This window comes from Electrona antarctica (genome assembly GCF_951216825.1).
Source record: "Electrona antarctica genome assembly, chromosome: 1".
Lineage (NCBI taxonomy): Eukaryota > Metazoa > Chordata > Actinopteri > Myctophiformes > Myctophidae > Electrona > Electrona antarctica.
This window is the reverse complement of record NC_136806.1, coordinates 11,240,402-11,256,700: the sequence shown is the minus strand read 5'-3', so window position 1 is coordinate 11,256,700 and position 16,299 is coordinate 11,240,402. Positions and strand designations below refer to the sequence as shown.

Here is a 16,299-nt window from a genome sequence, read left to right as displayed (position 1 = left end):
ACAACCACTGAGCGCTCTAGATGAAACAGGAAACTGTCTCTCAGGGCTACTGTGAGCACCATTGGACTGGACCAATTTGATATCGGAGAGCTGAACTTATTTTGACACCCAGAATGGGGCAAGAGAGTAAACACTTCCACGGCTGTATAGCCTAGAAATAACAACTTGCACGGTCGAGTAGCCCCCATGATGGGGCTTATCAAAGGACGAAATTGCTGTTTGGAAGCATGCGAGAGGCCAACAATCTTTGTTGAAACGAGCGCTGTTCCGTTTCGACGTCATTATTTGCTGTGAGGAAGCGAGCGAGAGTGCCAGAAGGAGAGGTCGAAAATTACGAGCCCCAGCTGTGTAAACATTATTATGCACATCTGTAAACGATGTACTGCGTGCGTGCGGTCGTGCTTGCGTGCGTGCAGTCGTGCGTGCGTGCGTGCGGTCGTGCTTGCGTGCGTGCGTGCGTGCGGTCGTGCTTCCGTGCGTGCGTGCGTGCGTGCGTGCGTGCGTGCGAGAATGAGATGAGAGAATGAGATGAGAGAGATGGAGAGGGTTTGTTCACGCATAAAAGATATCAAAAGAGGTCCTCGAAGCGACCTGCACATCTGTCATCATATTTTTAATTAATGGAAGCGCACAATAGAAGCTGCTGCAATGCTGCTAAATAGATGCATTTGAGCGGAAAACAGCTCGGGTTGAGGAGATAGGCCTAAGTCCTCCTGTGTTCAAGAGCCATTATGAGTTCTCCAGCTAATGCCAATGACTGCTTTGCCTTTCATTTCCTGTTCAGGAAATGAAAAATAAAAGGAACCTGCATGTGTTCCAATGGATAAAATTATTCCGTCTCAATCTCTTGTTGTTACTTTCAAATATTTATGAAACCCTTTTGTTACAATCTGACTCATGATTGCAACAAAAGGGAGACACAGGCACAGTTAAAAGTGTATACAAATATATTTATTTAAAGGTTAACTAACTAAATCAGAAGTATAAGATGTCAGTAAATATGAATGATCATCAGTGTGTAAGCAATGCATGTGTGCGAGTGTATGTGCAGTGGGAATGTTGTAAGGTGTAAACCAAGGCACACAAACAAACAAACCAGTAGAGAGGAGAAAAGACTCAGGAGTGAAGGCAGATTGACACTTATATAGGCGTGGGACACACCAGACTCAGGTGTGTTCCAATCTCACTGACGATCCAACTCCACACTGCCAATCAGCCAGTTAGGCAGGGTAGGAGAGGGTCGTCACACTTTAAACCTGCCGTCCCTATATATCTTTTCTACATTATTCGAAAATCCAACCTGTGTGAACCGAGCGGCGCAGCTATAGGCCGCTCAGCAACACCGCTGGCTGGCTGCAGTTAGGGCCGATTCATACTCCTATTGTAGGCTCTACAGAGCCGAACCGACTTTTATTCGGCTCTAAAATAGGAGTATGAATCGCCCCATATAGTTATAGTGCTCCGTGTGAATGGCCCTTTTAGGCTGCTCAACAGTAGCCTGGCTAATAAGCCAGACTCAAATCACACTGTCGTGTGGTATTTGAGTCTGGAGATGCTGTGTATGGATCTTGTTTCCCGGGGGGCGGGTTCAAACATTTTCTCTTTGATGCAATTGGTTAGAGCTACTGTCAGTCAAAGGTCTCAAGCATTGAACGTCACTGTACCTAAGCCCGGCCATATTGCATACCGTGTCCCGATTGGCCACACCAGTTCTCTGGTGTAGGAAATGGGCGTACAATTGAGCCTCTCCAGACTGTAATCCGCCGGCAGGCCATTTTTTTTTGCCAACGGCTGATTCGGTCTGGCTTATTAGCCAGGCTAGCTCAACAGTGCCACTTTACGGTATTGCAGCTGTTCGTACTAGTTTAAACAGACAGACAGACAGAGAGACAGACAGACAGACAGACAGACAGACAGACAGACGCGGCCACCAGTCATTGGAGTGGTTATAGGCACCGCTCAAAAATAGCTACAATACACGCATCGCGACATGTTGCAAGCTTCTATTTTTCTACTTTGTTTTTTTTACACGACGTCGTCACAGAGCAAAGCATAAAATAGGGCATATTCTAAAGAGATGATAATATATTGGAGATACAAGGTTTCTGCCCAACAGCGGCGGTGATATGAAAATCATCACCGGTGCGTAGAGGGAATGGAATGCTGTCACTACACCCAAAGCTTCTTGCAACACAGTCCGCTGCTCACTTTGATCACTGTATTATTAAATTCCTCTCCTCTCTCTCCGCATGCCACCACCCCCCGCTGCGCTTTCGCCTCCTTGCAGGTCGTCAGCGGTGGAAAGTAACTAAGTACATAAGTACTTAAGTGCTGTACTTAAGTACAATTTTCAGGTATTTGTATTTGTACCTCAGTATTTCCAATTTCCTGTACATTTACTTCTACTCCACTACATCTCAGAGGCGAATATTGTACTTTTACTCCACTACATTTATCTGAAAAACTTTAGTTACTTTGTAGATTTTGATTATTATGACAAAACATACAGTAACCACATCGGCCCGATATACATTTTTCGCCCATTTGGAAATAGCAGATCTACACGTTCACAATGCGTCACATCTGCTATTTTCAAATTTTGTGTACACATTGAAATGGGACATTATCTGCACAATGAGTACTTTTACTTTTGGTGATTTAAGTACATTTAGATGCCAATACTTTTGTACCTTTAAGTACATTTTCAATTCTGGACTTTTTACTTGTATTTCTCAATTGCATTATTGATACTTTGACTTAAGTAAAACATCTGAGTACTTTTTTTCCACCACTCCCTCTCCTCTCTTCTCTTCTCTCTCCACTCCACCACCCCCTGCTGCTCTTTCACCTTCCTGGCAGGTCGTCGGCGGGTCTCCTTCCTGGCAGGTCATCGGCGGGTCTCCTTCCTGGCAGGTCGTTGGCGGGTCTCCTTCCTGGCAGGTCGTCGGCGGGTCTCCTGAGGCCTTCCTGGCAGGTCGTCGGCGGGTCTCCTGAGGCCTTCCGTCTCATCACCACCACCATGGTCCTTCCTCGATGCTTCTCCTCCGGACTCATTCTTCCGTTCCTCCTGGCTGCCTCCTTCGCCCTCCTCATCCCCCCCTCTCTGGCATGCCCCGGCGCCTGTCGCTGCTACAGCCTCACGGTGGAGTGCGGCTCGGTCGGACTCAGAGAAATCCCGCAGGGCGCCCCCTCCGCCACTCAGGTGAGTGGGCCCAATCGACCGCGGTCACACGGCCACGCGTTGGGGGCACTGCCAGCAGCGTGGCCCGCACCGCTCCACTCCACCCCCCTGCCCTCCCGTGTCAGTCACTCTGCATTCGCTTGACTCCCCCTCATCAGGCAGATCCATTCTCATTACCCCCACAACGATCGTGGTTAATCAACTCGCCGTGACCCCCTTTGGAGGCGAGGGGGGGGGGGGGGGGGGGGGGCACGGTATCGTCGGTGAGTAATCATTCATCCCTTCTTAGAAAGTGACTCTCGCTCACCCGCTGATCAGGCATTAAACGTTATACCATCCCTCTGTGCCTGGGTCAGACACAGCCAACATTACCTTGACTCGTGAATATTCATGAGGTTCGTGTCCTGCATAAATTGTTCCATTAACCTCCATCACCCTCCTTATCAATGGCGCGCCTCATGGCCCGTGTTCTCCACTTTGGGGAAAGGCTCTCTGTCATGCATTATGGATTTAACACAAAGATCTACTCAGCTCAGCTTCAATCAGTCAAACATTTGCCCACCCATCAGCAATATTGTTTTCCTCTCCAAAGGAGTTTGCTGAAAAGGCTGTGATTTATGAAGCGTTCAAAACAACAGAAACTGAACTCGCAGAAAGACGACGACGGCCGCAACTCCCATTATTCATGCATTGTGGTGATGTCATCATTGTCCCCCTCATATCCGCCATAACCTTGCACATTTATTTTCTACGTTCACACTTTAGTTTCTCAAACCATGGAGATCCTGAACGAGCTCTATCCGTTTAGCGGCCGCACAGCACCACTAAACAGCCACGATACAATACACAAGGCCACCCATTTCCCTTGTGCATACAAAACCTGCACTCCCGGTTCAAATGCCATCAATGCACTGACACTGACAGGGATAAAATCGAGTTTAATCAGACCATTGCATGGCCTCAGTAGCGCCATCTGCTGACCTTCCAAGATCTCAGTATAGCTGCATTCTGTGCCGTTGATCACGGCTACCGTTTTGACAGCGACGGATTGACGGATCACTGCCGCTGAAAGCGAAAACAATGTGAAACTGACTTACGTGGCCGGTTAAGACTGATGTGTGGTTAAGGGGTTTACGTGGCCGGTTAAGACTGATGTGCGGTTAAGGGGTTTACGTGGCCGGTTAAGACTGATGTGTGGTTAAGGGGTTTACGTGGCCGGTTAAGACTGATGTGCGGTTAAGGGGTTTACGTGGCCGGTTAAGACTGATGTGCAGTTAAGGGGTTTACGTGGCCGGTTAAGACTGATGTGCGGTTAAGGGGTTTACGTGGCCGGTTAAGACTGATGTGCGGTTAAGGGGTTTACGTGGCCGGTTAAGACTGATGTGCGGTTAAGGGGTTTACGTGGCCGGTTAAGACTGATGTGCGGTTAAGGGGTGTACGTGGCCGGTTAAGACTGATGTGCGGTTAAGGGGTTTACGTGGCCGGTTAAGACTGATGTGTGGTTAAGGGGTTTACGTGGCCGGTTAAGACTGATGTGCGGTTAAGGGGTTTACGTGGCCGGTTAAGACTGATGTGCGGTTAAGGGGTTTACGTGGCCGGTTAAGACTGATGTGCGGTTAAGGGGTTTACGTGGCCGGTTAAGACTGATGTGCAGTTAAGGGGTTTACGTGAGCCGGTTAAGACTGATGTGCGGTTAAGGGGTTTACGTGGCCGGTTAAGACTGATGTGCGGTTAAGGGGTTTACGTGGCCGGTTAAGACTGATGTGCGGTTAAGGGGTTTACGTGGCCGGTTAAGACTGATGTGTGGTTAAGGGGTTTACGTGGCCGGTTAAGTTTGAGTTAGGGTTAGATTTAGTGTTAGGGTTAGTATATAGGGTTAGGAGCCGGACAACGAGCGTCGTCACTGTCAAAACAGTAGTCATGATCAACACACAGAATGCATCTTGGTAGGTCAGTAGATGGCTACTGAGAGCATTCAATGATCTGATTATCTTCAATGCATTGATAGCATTTGCACCTAGCCTGGCTAATAAGCCAGACCGAATCAGCCGTTGGCAAAAAGAAAATTGCCTGCCGGCGGATTACGGTCTGGAGAGGCTCAATTGTACGCCCATTTCCTACACCAGAGAACTGGTGTGGCCAATCGGGACACGGTATGCAATATGGGCGGGCTTTGGTACAGTGACGTTCAATGCTTGAGACTTTTGACTGACAGTAGCTTTGACCAATTGCGTCAAAGAGAAAATGTTTGAACCCGCCCCTCGGGAAACAAGATCCATACACAGCATCTCCAGACTCAAATATCACACGACAGTGTGATTTGAGTCTGGCTTATTAGCCAGGCTAATTTGCACCTGCACTGCAAACAATAAAGAACTCATCTTTTCGATGTTTCTAACATCATCCTCCTTCCCGAACGCTCTCTCTCTCTCTCTGTCTCTCTCTCTCGCTCTCTCTCTCTCTCTCTTCCCGCATGCAGACCATCTTCCTGCAGGACAACGCCGTGGTACAGATCCGCGTCCAGGACCTGACCCTGCTGGGCGGCCTCCACTACCTGTACCTCCAGAACAACAGCATCTCGGCCCTGGAGCCAGGGGCCTTCCTCCACCAGGGCCAGCTGCTGGAGCTGGCCCTCAACGGGAACCTCATCCACCTGGTCACGCCGGACATGTTCCGGGGCCTGGAGCACCTCCGCATCCTCTACCTGGCGGGGAACCAGATCACTCGCCTGCACGACTACACCTTCAGGGGCCTCCAGGTTGGTACGGGTCGTTGTGGATGGATGGATTAATTCATTAATTTATTCATTCATTCATTCAACCTTTATTTAACCGCTTAAACCCTATACATAACTGATCCAGGTGGTCCCCCAGGGTTCTATACTATAGGTCCACTATAGTATTTCCCTCTATACCAAATCTCCTACAAGACATCTACAAGTACACTAGCCTGGGGTCCACCTATGCTTTCTATGGCATAGGCAGCTCCCGGCAGGATCCGCCTGGAGAATCTATAGACGCAGCTGCGCGACATGAGACTGATTAATTAGAGCGACAGAGAGAGAGAGGAGTGTGTGTGTGTACGTGTGCGTGTCTGCGTCAATTTAACAAAGGTGCAGACGATCAGAAATCAGAAGACAGAGATCGACGTTTGCGCTACTGTATGCCGAATTGAAGTGGACTCTATCCCAGACTTTTTTTTCCTCCCTGGAAATAAAAACGTCTGGGTTTCCGAGGCTACACAAGCTCTGAAGCTCAGTGTTTTGGACCCGAATGGGGACTGACAGGAAGCAGAGACTAAAATATTGAGGTTCTCTCTGGGAGTAACAAGGATGGATATAGGATCAGGAAGGAGTACACCGGAGCCCGGAGGGACAGCCCATGTTAGATGTTTTGAAGATAAAGCCAGAGAGGCCAGACTGAGATGGTTTGGACACGTACAGAGGAGGGATAGTGAGTATATCGGTAGAGGGTTGCTGAGGTTAGAGACCCAAAAGAGGAAGACCAAAGAGGAGATTTGTGGATGTAGTGAAAGAGGGCATGAAGTTAGTTGGTATGTGAGAGAAGAGGAGACAGAGGACAGGGTGAGATGGAGGCTGATGATTCGCTGAGGAGACAGAGGACAGGGTGAGATGGAGGCTGATGATTCGCTGAGGAGACAGAGGACAGGGTGAGATGGAGGCTGATGATTCGCTGAGGAGACAGAGGACAGGGTGAGATGGAGGCTGATGATTCGCTGAGGAGACAGAGGACAGGGTGAGATGGAGGCTGATGAACATGTAAAAAATAAAATCAGATCAACATACGACTAACAAATAAGAGCAAACAGTAATGAACGGGTTATTGGTGGTATAGGGCAGTGGTTCCCAAACTTTTTCATGTCAAGGACCCCCAAATTGACACCAATTAGCCCACGGACCCCCATTTGAAAAATATATGCCAGGGACCCCCCATAATAGAAGATTTGTACGGCTCTAGCAGTGATTCTCAACCTGTTTAATTTGAAGGACCCTCAGTTTGACATGCATTTAGTCTACGGACCCCCATTTAATGGCATTTCTATCTCTGGGACCCCCAATTTATATTGTAAAATCAATGTTATTTTAACTCTGAGAGTGTACAAATGGAACGTTCCATATGTACACTCTCTGAGTTACAGACCCATAAGGGTCCATTTGGTTCCAAATCATCATTTAGCTGGGTCCCCCCTGGAACTCCCTCAAGTACCCCTGGGGGTCCCCGGACCCCACTTTGGGAACCACTGGTATACGGGAGATGAAGCTGGATTTGCCCGAGAATAACAAGATCCGTCATTTTTGACAGAGAACACTTCCGTTGGTTTCTGCTTCTATTCATGCCTCTGTTTATACCCACTTGGTGCCTTCTTTCTTCCCCTTTCATATGCTAAAGTGGGTCTCATAAGGATTAGTCACGTTTGCTTAAAACGCCTAGCGGATGTTTCGCTAGACATGACATGACAGTGATTCCACAGAAACAGATGGAGATACTGGCAAATGCCACAAGCCAATTCAAGTGGAACTGACACCTTATCTCGCCCCTCGTGACATATTCTATATCCTTATCTCCCGCCACCATATTTCCTCATTTACTTTGCCCTCCTCTTCCTCCTCCAACATTTCTTCTTTTCCCTCTCTCTGCCTACCATTTCTTCTTTTCCCTCTCTCTGCCTACCATTTGTTTTATACCTGCATGTCCTCACTGTCGGTGGTGGAAAGTATAAGTACATTTACCTAAGTACTGCATGTACTTAACTTAACCCATTTTGACCTGAGATCAGATTCTAAAAATGTCTTCTAAATCCTGACAGTTTTCTGAAAAAGCTATGTTTCTATGTCGTTCTTCGATTTTTCAAAAATAGCAGACCTACAAGCTCGTAGTGCACCTGGCACTCGGTGGCGTGCTATGAGCTTGTAGATCTGCTATTTTTCAATAGCTAAAGCATAACATGATGCTAACACCAAAAGGGGTTCCCGCCCAAAATGGGTTTTAAGTATACAATCTTGAGGTTTTTGTACTTTACTCGAGTATTTTCAATTTCCAGTACTTTTACCTCTACTCCACTACATCTCAGGGGCACATATTGTGCTTTTAGTCCACTACATTTATTTGCAAAGTTTTTAGTTACTAGTTACATGTTATAGATTTTGATTGTTATCACAAAACCGTAACCAATTTCAGCCGTATAGATATTTTGGTCATTTGAAAATATATAGCCGATCTCAAGCTCAAGCTTTCTATTTTCAAAAGATTTTTATACATTTGAAAACTTGAAATGAGCTATTCTGCATAATGAGTACTTTTACTTTTGGTACTTTAAGTATACGTTGACATCAATACCTTTGTACTTCTATTCAATTATAGCCTACATTTCGAATTCCGAACTTAAAAAAAAAACTTTAGAAATAATAATTATGAGAAATCAAACAAATCACATGATCACATGACTATGAAGAGCATGTGTACCGATTTGCGTGAAATCTGGATAAAATCTGAAGGAGTAATATTAGAAAATGTGTTTTACATATGTCGGCCTCCTGGTGGCGCTATAAAGAGCAAATTCCAGGCAAAGGTTTGTCCTTGGCCTCTAGGGAGTGTGCATACATGGTTTTACACAGATCGGTGCAGTTATAGGTAAAAATATATTCTGCATAATGAGTACTTTTACTTTTGGTACTTTAAGTACACGTTGACATCAATACCTTTGTACTTCTATTCAATTATAGCCTACATTTCGAATTCCGAACTTTAAAAAAAAACTTTAGGAATACTCTGTTATTTCTAAATTACGGTGTTGATACTTTTACTTATGAAGTAAAACTCACTCCTCCACACGCAGCGTCTGCAGGAGCTCCATCTGCAGGAGAACAGCATCGAGCAGCTGGCCGAACAGGCTCTCCTGGGCCTCTCATCTCTGGCTCTGTTGGATCTGAGCAGGAACCACCTCCGTACGCTGGGCCCCTCCTCCCTCAAGCCCCTCGTCAGCCTGCAGGTGCTGCGTGTTACAGGTAGGAACCACCTCCGTACGCTGGGCCCCTCCTCCCTCAAGCCTCTCGTCAGCCTGCAGGTGCTGCGAGGTTACAGGTAGGAAGGAACCACCTACGTACGCTGGGCCCCTCCTCCCTCAAGCCTCTCGTTAGGTGCTGCGTGTTACAGGTAGGAACCACCTCCGTACGCTGGGCCCCTCCTCCCTCAAGCCCCTCGTTAGCCTGCAGGTGCTGCGTGTTACAGGTAGGAACCACCTCCGTACGCTGGGCCCCTCCTCCCTCAAGCCCCTCGTTAGCCTGCAGGTGCTGCGTGTTACAGGTAGGAACCACCTCCGTACGCTGGGCCCCTCCTCCCTCAAGCCTCTCGTTAGCCTGCAGGTGCTGCGTGTTACAGGTAGGAACCACCTCCGTACGCTGGGCCCCTCCTCCCTCAAGCCTCTCGTTAGGTGCTGCGTGTTACAGGTAGGAACCACCTCCGTACGCTGGGCCCCTCCTCCCTCAAGCCCCTCGTTAGCCTGCAGGTGCTGCGTGTTACAGGTAGGAACCACCTCCGTACGCTGGGCCCCTCCTCCCTCAAGCCCCTCGTTAGCCTGCAGGTGCTGCGTGTTACAGGTAGGAACCACCTCCGTACGCTGGGCCCCTCCTCCCTCAAGCCTCTCGTCAGCCTGCAGGTGCTGCGTGTTACAGGTAGGAACCACCTCCGTACGCTGGGCCCCTCCTCCCTCAAGCCTCTCGTTAGCCTGCAGGTGCTGCGTGTTACAGGTAGGAACCACCTCCGTACGCTGGGCCCCTCCTCCCTCAAGCCTCTCGTCAGCCTGCAGGTGCTGCGTGTTACAGGTAGGAACCACCTCCGTACGCTGGGCCCCTCCTCCCTCAAGCCCCTCGTTAGTCTGCGTGTTACAGGTAGGAACCACCTCCGTACGCTGGGCCCCTCCTCCCTCAAGCCTCTCGTTAGCCTGCAGGTGCTGCGTGTTACAGGTAGGAACCACCTCCGTACGCTGGGCCCCTCCTCCCTCAAGCCTCTCGTCAGCCTGCAGGTGCTGCGTGTTACAGGTAGGAACCACCTCCGTACGCTGGGCCCCTCCTCCCTCAAGCCCCTCGTTAGCCTGCAGGTGCTGCGTGTTACAGGTAGGAAGGAACCACCTCCGTACGCTGGGCCCCTCCTCCCTCAAGCCTCTCGTTAGTCTGCAGGTGCTGCGTGTTAGGCCTCACTCAGACCTTTACTGCATTGCTGTATGCTTGTTGGATGAATGTTGTGTAGTGTCATGGCCGCCCCAATGCATTTCCAATGGAAGTCACATGGTTTGTAGTTCACATTTTGGACTACAAGCTGTTGTATGGCTTTCGGCTGTGTTTCGACTGCGCCCCTCCCCCTCATACAACACAAATGTTGTGTCAAACCATGTGACTCCCATTGGAAATGCATTGGGGCGGCCATGACACTACACAACATTCATCCAACAAGCATACAGCAATGCAGTAAAGGTCTGAGTGAGGCCTTACAGGTAGGAACCAGAGCCTTAGATATAGACAGAGTTACGCAAACTGCGTTCACTTCATGGGGCTTCAGTCCAATGGTGTCTCTCCTACATAGACTTCTATTGAGAATGGGGACAACCAACTGGGACAAGTCCTGGACTGGAAGTAGGCAGAAATGCATTGGACTCAGGCAACAGCCCAGCTTTAATGATCTTAAATCCCTTTATTTTAGATTGTTTTGTAGTAATAATAGTACAACATAAACATTACAGAGACTTTAGTTGTCACTGTACAATACTATAAAACAGTTTGCATGTTGCACACATGCTTAAAATAGCTCTTATTTGCGCCGCCCTTGTTTGAAAACAATGTATTTCCAACTCCAGCTTGTCTCAGTTCAGGCTGCATGAACAGCAACTGCTCTAAATCAGGGGTTCTCAACCTTTTTGGCTGGGGACCCCCGGAAATGCTCCTTTGGCCATGTCTCGCGACCCCCGCCCTGCACGCCCTCCCCACCCCCAATACAAACTGACTGTAAAAATATAACCTTATAATAGAGAAAATATATCATAAATGAATACTGAAACCAGATAATAATTAATTAAGGTAAGTTTATGCATGTACTATGTGTACTATGTAAAGACTTTCAGTTGCACACAAACCCCCCAAAATAATGTATTATGGGGACCCCCCAAAATAATTTGGCGACCCCCCGAGGGCTCGCGACCCACGGGTTGAGAATCCCTGCTCTAAATCATGACAGTTTTCTGAAAAAAAAACGTATGTTTCGATATCAGTAGGCTTATAGTTCTCAAAGATTTGCATTTTGCACACGTTTTCCAGCTTTTTCTAAAATAGCAGATCTACAAGCTTGTACATCTGCTATTTTTCAACAGTTAAAAGTTCAAAATAATGGTTAAAGTGGTTAAAAGCCCCTCAAGGACTTCCTACACCCACACTTTCTGATATGAACAATAAGGCCGTCACACGGCTAGCACTTTCGATATCAAATGACACTGATCATCCCCTGTATCGCTTCTTTAACCTCGTGCCATCTGGACAAAGATACAGAACCTTGCCATGGAAAAAAGTCCGCTTTAGTAGGAGCTTTGTCCCCTCAGCCAAACTGCCCCGCGCCGATAGGATGGTTCTGTACACAGTGGGGACCTCATGTTTTTTTTGTATTGTCTTTGGTGTTATGTGTTCTGTGTTGTTTTTGATGTGGGTGTTGAACAGATTGTGAAGACAAATATCCTTCAGGACAATAAAGATTATTATTATTAAGCCCCTCGTCAGCCTGCAGGTGCTGCGTGTTACAGGTATGGCGGATGGAGGAGGGAGTGATCGTTTTGCACGGAATGGAAAATCGCGTACGTGTGGATGTGAGTGTGTGGATGTGGATGTGTGCGTGCGTGTGCGCGCGTGTGTGTGTGTGTGTGTGTGTGTGTGTGTGTGCGTGCGTGTGCGCGCGCGTGTGTGTGTGTGCGCGGCTGTGCGGCTGTGCACGTGTGAACCAAATAACTTGAGAGCAGATGGGCGGATTTTCATGAAACTCACCCCGAAAAGGTGATTAACGTTGGGAGTTAAAAATAACGGATGGGTGCATTGTCATGAAACCTGGTGGGGATGTTCAGTAGGCTGCCTAATAGAGATGTCGAAATAAGAGATGTTAGGCAGGGTGAGGGCAGGGTTCCTAATAGCCTACGAGTATTTCTTTAACTGCTCTGTAAGCATTGCTATTTAGTTAACAGTTGACAATAATTCACAATACTCCAATTACAATTGTTAATTAAGACACAAGAGCATAATCACAGTTGAATCTATTTCATATCTTAGCAACGGAGAGATTCTAGAAAGATGAGACTTCTGAGTCTCTCAGGCAGTCCGCCCACCCGCCAATCAATAAACCAAGGTATTGTATAACAAGAGACGTTGAATAAACTATTTAGTTACAATATGGTAATATAAGGCAGACATTGAAGAGGACTAAGGCGTTCTAGGCAGGGTGAAGCAAAGAGGGAAAAGGGGAAAAGCAGAACAAATACAAATGAAACAAATCCAAGGCACGAAATAAAAAAGCTTTCATATAAAAGGCTAGTTCATAGTGTCATTTTTTTATTTTTTTCATTTAAATCTACCACTATATGAAGTAGCTTTTATATTGAAGCTTACTGAAGAGTGCCTTGGCTTTGTTTATTTTGTAATGGTAATATATGCTTTTAGCTAAAGTACCATACTTATTGAAGAGTGCCTTGGTTTTGTTGATTTTTTTTTAATATTGTGATGTCACTATATCACCGTTTTATTCATTGGCACGTTTGACCGTCAAGGTTTCAGCCTCCAGGAAGAAAGTATACTGTCACCTCATAAACACATGAAATTTTTGGGCGGGAACCCCTTTTGGTGTTTTAAGCATTATGTTACACTTTAGCTGTTGAAAAATAGCAGATATACAAGATCTACGAGCTTGTAGGTCTGCAATTTTTTAAAAATCGTGAAAATGTGGCGCAAATCTTTGAATATTCTTTCAGAGCCAACTCAAATCTTTGCTTCTGGGGGGAGGGGACAACATATTTTCAGATGGGGGACGGCGGCCAAATACAGATAATTCTGGGGGTCGACATGAAAAAGGTTGAGAACCACTGACATAGAAACATAGGTTTTTCAGAAAACTGTCATGATTTAGAAGACATTTTGTAGAATCATCCTCAGGTCTATAAATGAAGTTGACTTATTTGTGCCTGATGACCTGCCTGACATCTCCTTTCCGTTAACTGTCCCCTGCGTCGTCCAGAGAACCCGTGGCGTTGTGACTGCGCTCTGAGCTGGCTGAGGACCTGGATCAGGGAGGACGAGGGCCAGCGTCTGCTCAGCTCCGCAGAGCAGCGGCGGCTGATGTGCTCCGAGCCGCCTCGCCTCTCCCACCTCAGCCTGGTGGAGGTGGCGGCCAACAGCCTGGTTTGCATCCCCCCGGTGGTGCAGCTGGAGCCCAGCCACCTCACCGTGAGGCTGGGCGAGAGCCTCCGCGTGTCCTGTCAGGTTGGAATAATAGTTTTGGGTTTTTTTCCATTATAGTTTGGTTTTATCTAGTTTTATCTAGACTTATTTTTTTCCCCTAATTGAGTTAGTTTTGGTTCGTTTTAGTTTAGTTTTTGTTAGTTTTAGTGTTAGTTTAGTTTTTTCCGGCCCTTTTCAATTCATGGGTGCAGGATTGTAATAGGATTGTGTAATAAAAGCTCAAGAAAAGATAGCATTTAAAAAAAGATTATTCAGTTACAGTTATAGTTAGTCTTGTAAGCGCGGCACAATACAGTTTCAGTTAGCTATCGTTTTTCTTTTCATTTTCTAGTTCTTATTTAGTTCAGTTAACGAAAATGAAAATGTTTTTGTTAAATATTAGTTTTAGTTTTTCCGTTAGTTTTAGTTTAACGAAACTAACCTTGAAGTCTCTGTGGTGCCAGGCCTCCGGCTACCCGCAGCCCCAGGTGACGTGGAGGAAGGCGGCCCGCGGCAAGGCGCAGCTGTCGCCCCGAGGCCTGGTGCAGGAGCTGGGCCCGGACGGGGAGCTCTCCTTCGCGGCGCCGCCCGGAGGAACCGGGGGGCTGGTGACGGCTCGGCCCATCGGCAGAGGCGGAGGGACGGTCGGAGCGGTCCGCGGTGGCCTGACGCACAGGACGGAGGACGGCGGCGGCTTTGACCCGGACACGGGTAGCGGCATGCTCTTCCTCGGCAACGTGACGGTGGCGCACGCCGGCCGCTACGAATGCGAAGCCTGGAACCCCGGAGGCGTGGCCAGGGTGACCTTCCATCTCGCCGTCAACATGTCCTCCTCATCGTCACTGTTCTGGCCTCGCTTGACCTCGCCCTCGTTGAGATCCTCATCGTCCGGCTCCCACCGACCCCCCGCCGTCCTGGACGTGAGCCGGGAGCCCCTGTACGAGCCGGATCAGAGCATGGACTTCGGCGCGCTGGGCCCCGCCACGCAGACGGCCATCGCCATGGGCATCTCCCTGCTGGCGCTCACGGCGCTGCTCCTCCTCGTCATGATCTACACGCGGCACCGCCAGTGGCAGAAGGAAGACGGCGGCTCCTACTGCACCAGCAAGGTTAGTTATAGTTACAATTAACTATTTAAGCATTTAGCAGACGCTCTTAATCCATAGCGATTTACAGTAAGCTAGAACAATACATGGTAATACATAAAATACATCAAAATAGTCATCAAGACTCATACATACTTTAAGCTAAGAACCTAACGGTGGAATATCTACCGGATATAATGAAACTATGCGTATACACTATACTATAGAGTGCTATGTCTACATAAAATGCTACCAGTATCTAAGTTACATAAGTTGAGCCTTTGCATACTCCTCAAGTCAAGGATAGGGCAAGTGCTACGGCTAGTTAGTTAGTAGTTAGTTAGTTTAGTAGTTTAGTAGTTAGTTAGTTAGCTAGTTTATATAGCTTTTACCCAGGTGACACTAGTGCACTAGTAGCATGTGTGCCATCACTATCTTAGGTTATCGTTGATTTTTTTCTCTCTCTAAGGAGGAGAGCATCCTCTACGTCAACGACTACTCGGACGGCCCCACCACCTTCGCCCAGCTGGAGGAATACCGCGACGACCTCGGCCACGAGATGTATGTGCTCAACCGCTCCTCCGTGCCCCCCGTCCTGGGGCCCACGCCAGGCGGGCCCTGCCCTCTGATTGGTGGGTACGGGCAGCAGTGCGGCGGCGGCGGGGGAGGACTGAAGGACTCTCTCCTGGACCACGAGATGGTGCAGACGCTGACCCGCTCCGGGGGGACGATGGCGGGGCACCGAAGGACCCCCGCGGAGGGAGGGGAAGGACCTGCCATGGACCCCGAGGGCATGTTTAATATTAACCAGGGCCTCCTGTTCGACACGCAGGTCGCCTACGAGATCCACTGCTGAGGAGCTTTTTGGTTCCATTCCTTATAAAACATTGAGTTGTCGGTCGCAGATCGAAGACATCGTTGAGCCCAGAACGGGCGAGAGGAAGGTGTCTGTGTCACTGCAGTGGTTTTCTGACCTGCAGTCTCTGATGGGGAAAAAGCAGAGAGTGAGTGAGTGCGAAAGACGGTCTATGCAGAAAAGAGGGTTGCTGCTTCGGGGACTCAAGAGTGCAGATTAAATGTTATCGAGGCGCCAGGGGAAACTTCTTGGACCACGGCCAGCATCCCAGCGACATGCATCTGATTGATTGGTCCAGATGGGATAAGAGGATTGAACTGTGATAAGAAAAGGGGAGAGTCCAATGAATCATACCCTGTTCTATCTCCACCCTGTCCTTTGAACCGCTTAAACCCTTCATACTTTGTTGTACGTCAATGGCATATAGCAGATCTTACAAGATGCTATATTCTTCGCTGATTGTTCAGCTATTTTCACACAATATGTCCATCTGTTAAGACATGCCCAAAACATGGACGCTATAGGGTTCACGTGATTAAAACAACAAAACATAAAAACATCACACAGCCTTCAAAGAGGTTTACCTGAAAATGAAATGAAATGAAATCTATATTTACCCAGGGTATCTGGGCTAAGCTCAAGAACTTGTTTCCAGCCAGGCCCTGCTCATAGAACACATTTCATCGTAGTGGTTGAT

General features: G+C 48.0%; 1 protein-coding gene across 1 annotated transcript; it reads left to right on the top strand.

Moving 5' to 3' along the window:
* Positions 1-3,019: 3,019 nt before the first annotated feature.
* lrrc24 (leucine rich repeat containing 24) lies at positions 3,020-15,695 on the top strand (the record flags this gene model as incomplete). Its single annotated transcript, XM_079490039.1, has 7 exons — positions 3,020-3,202; positions 5,661-5,939; positions 9,038-9,146; positions 10,239-10,313; positions 13,459-13,703; positions 14,126-14,770; positions 15,216-15,695. The coding sequence occupies 7 exons, from the start codon at positions 3,020-3,022 to the stop codon at positions 15,600-15,602; spliced, it is 1,923 nt and encodes a 640-aa protein (XP_079346165.1). The 3' UTR covers positions 15,603-15,695.
* Positions 15,696-16,299: the final 604 nt, after the last annotated feature.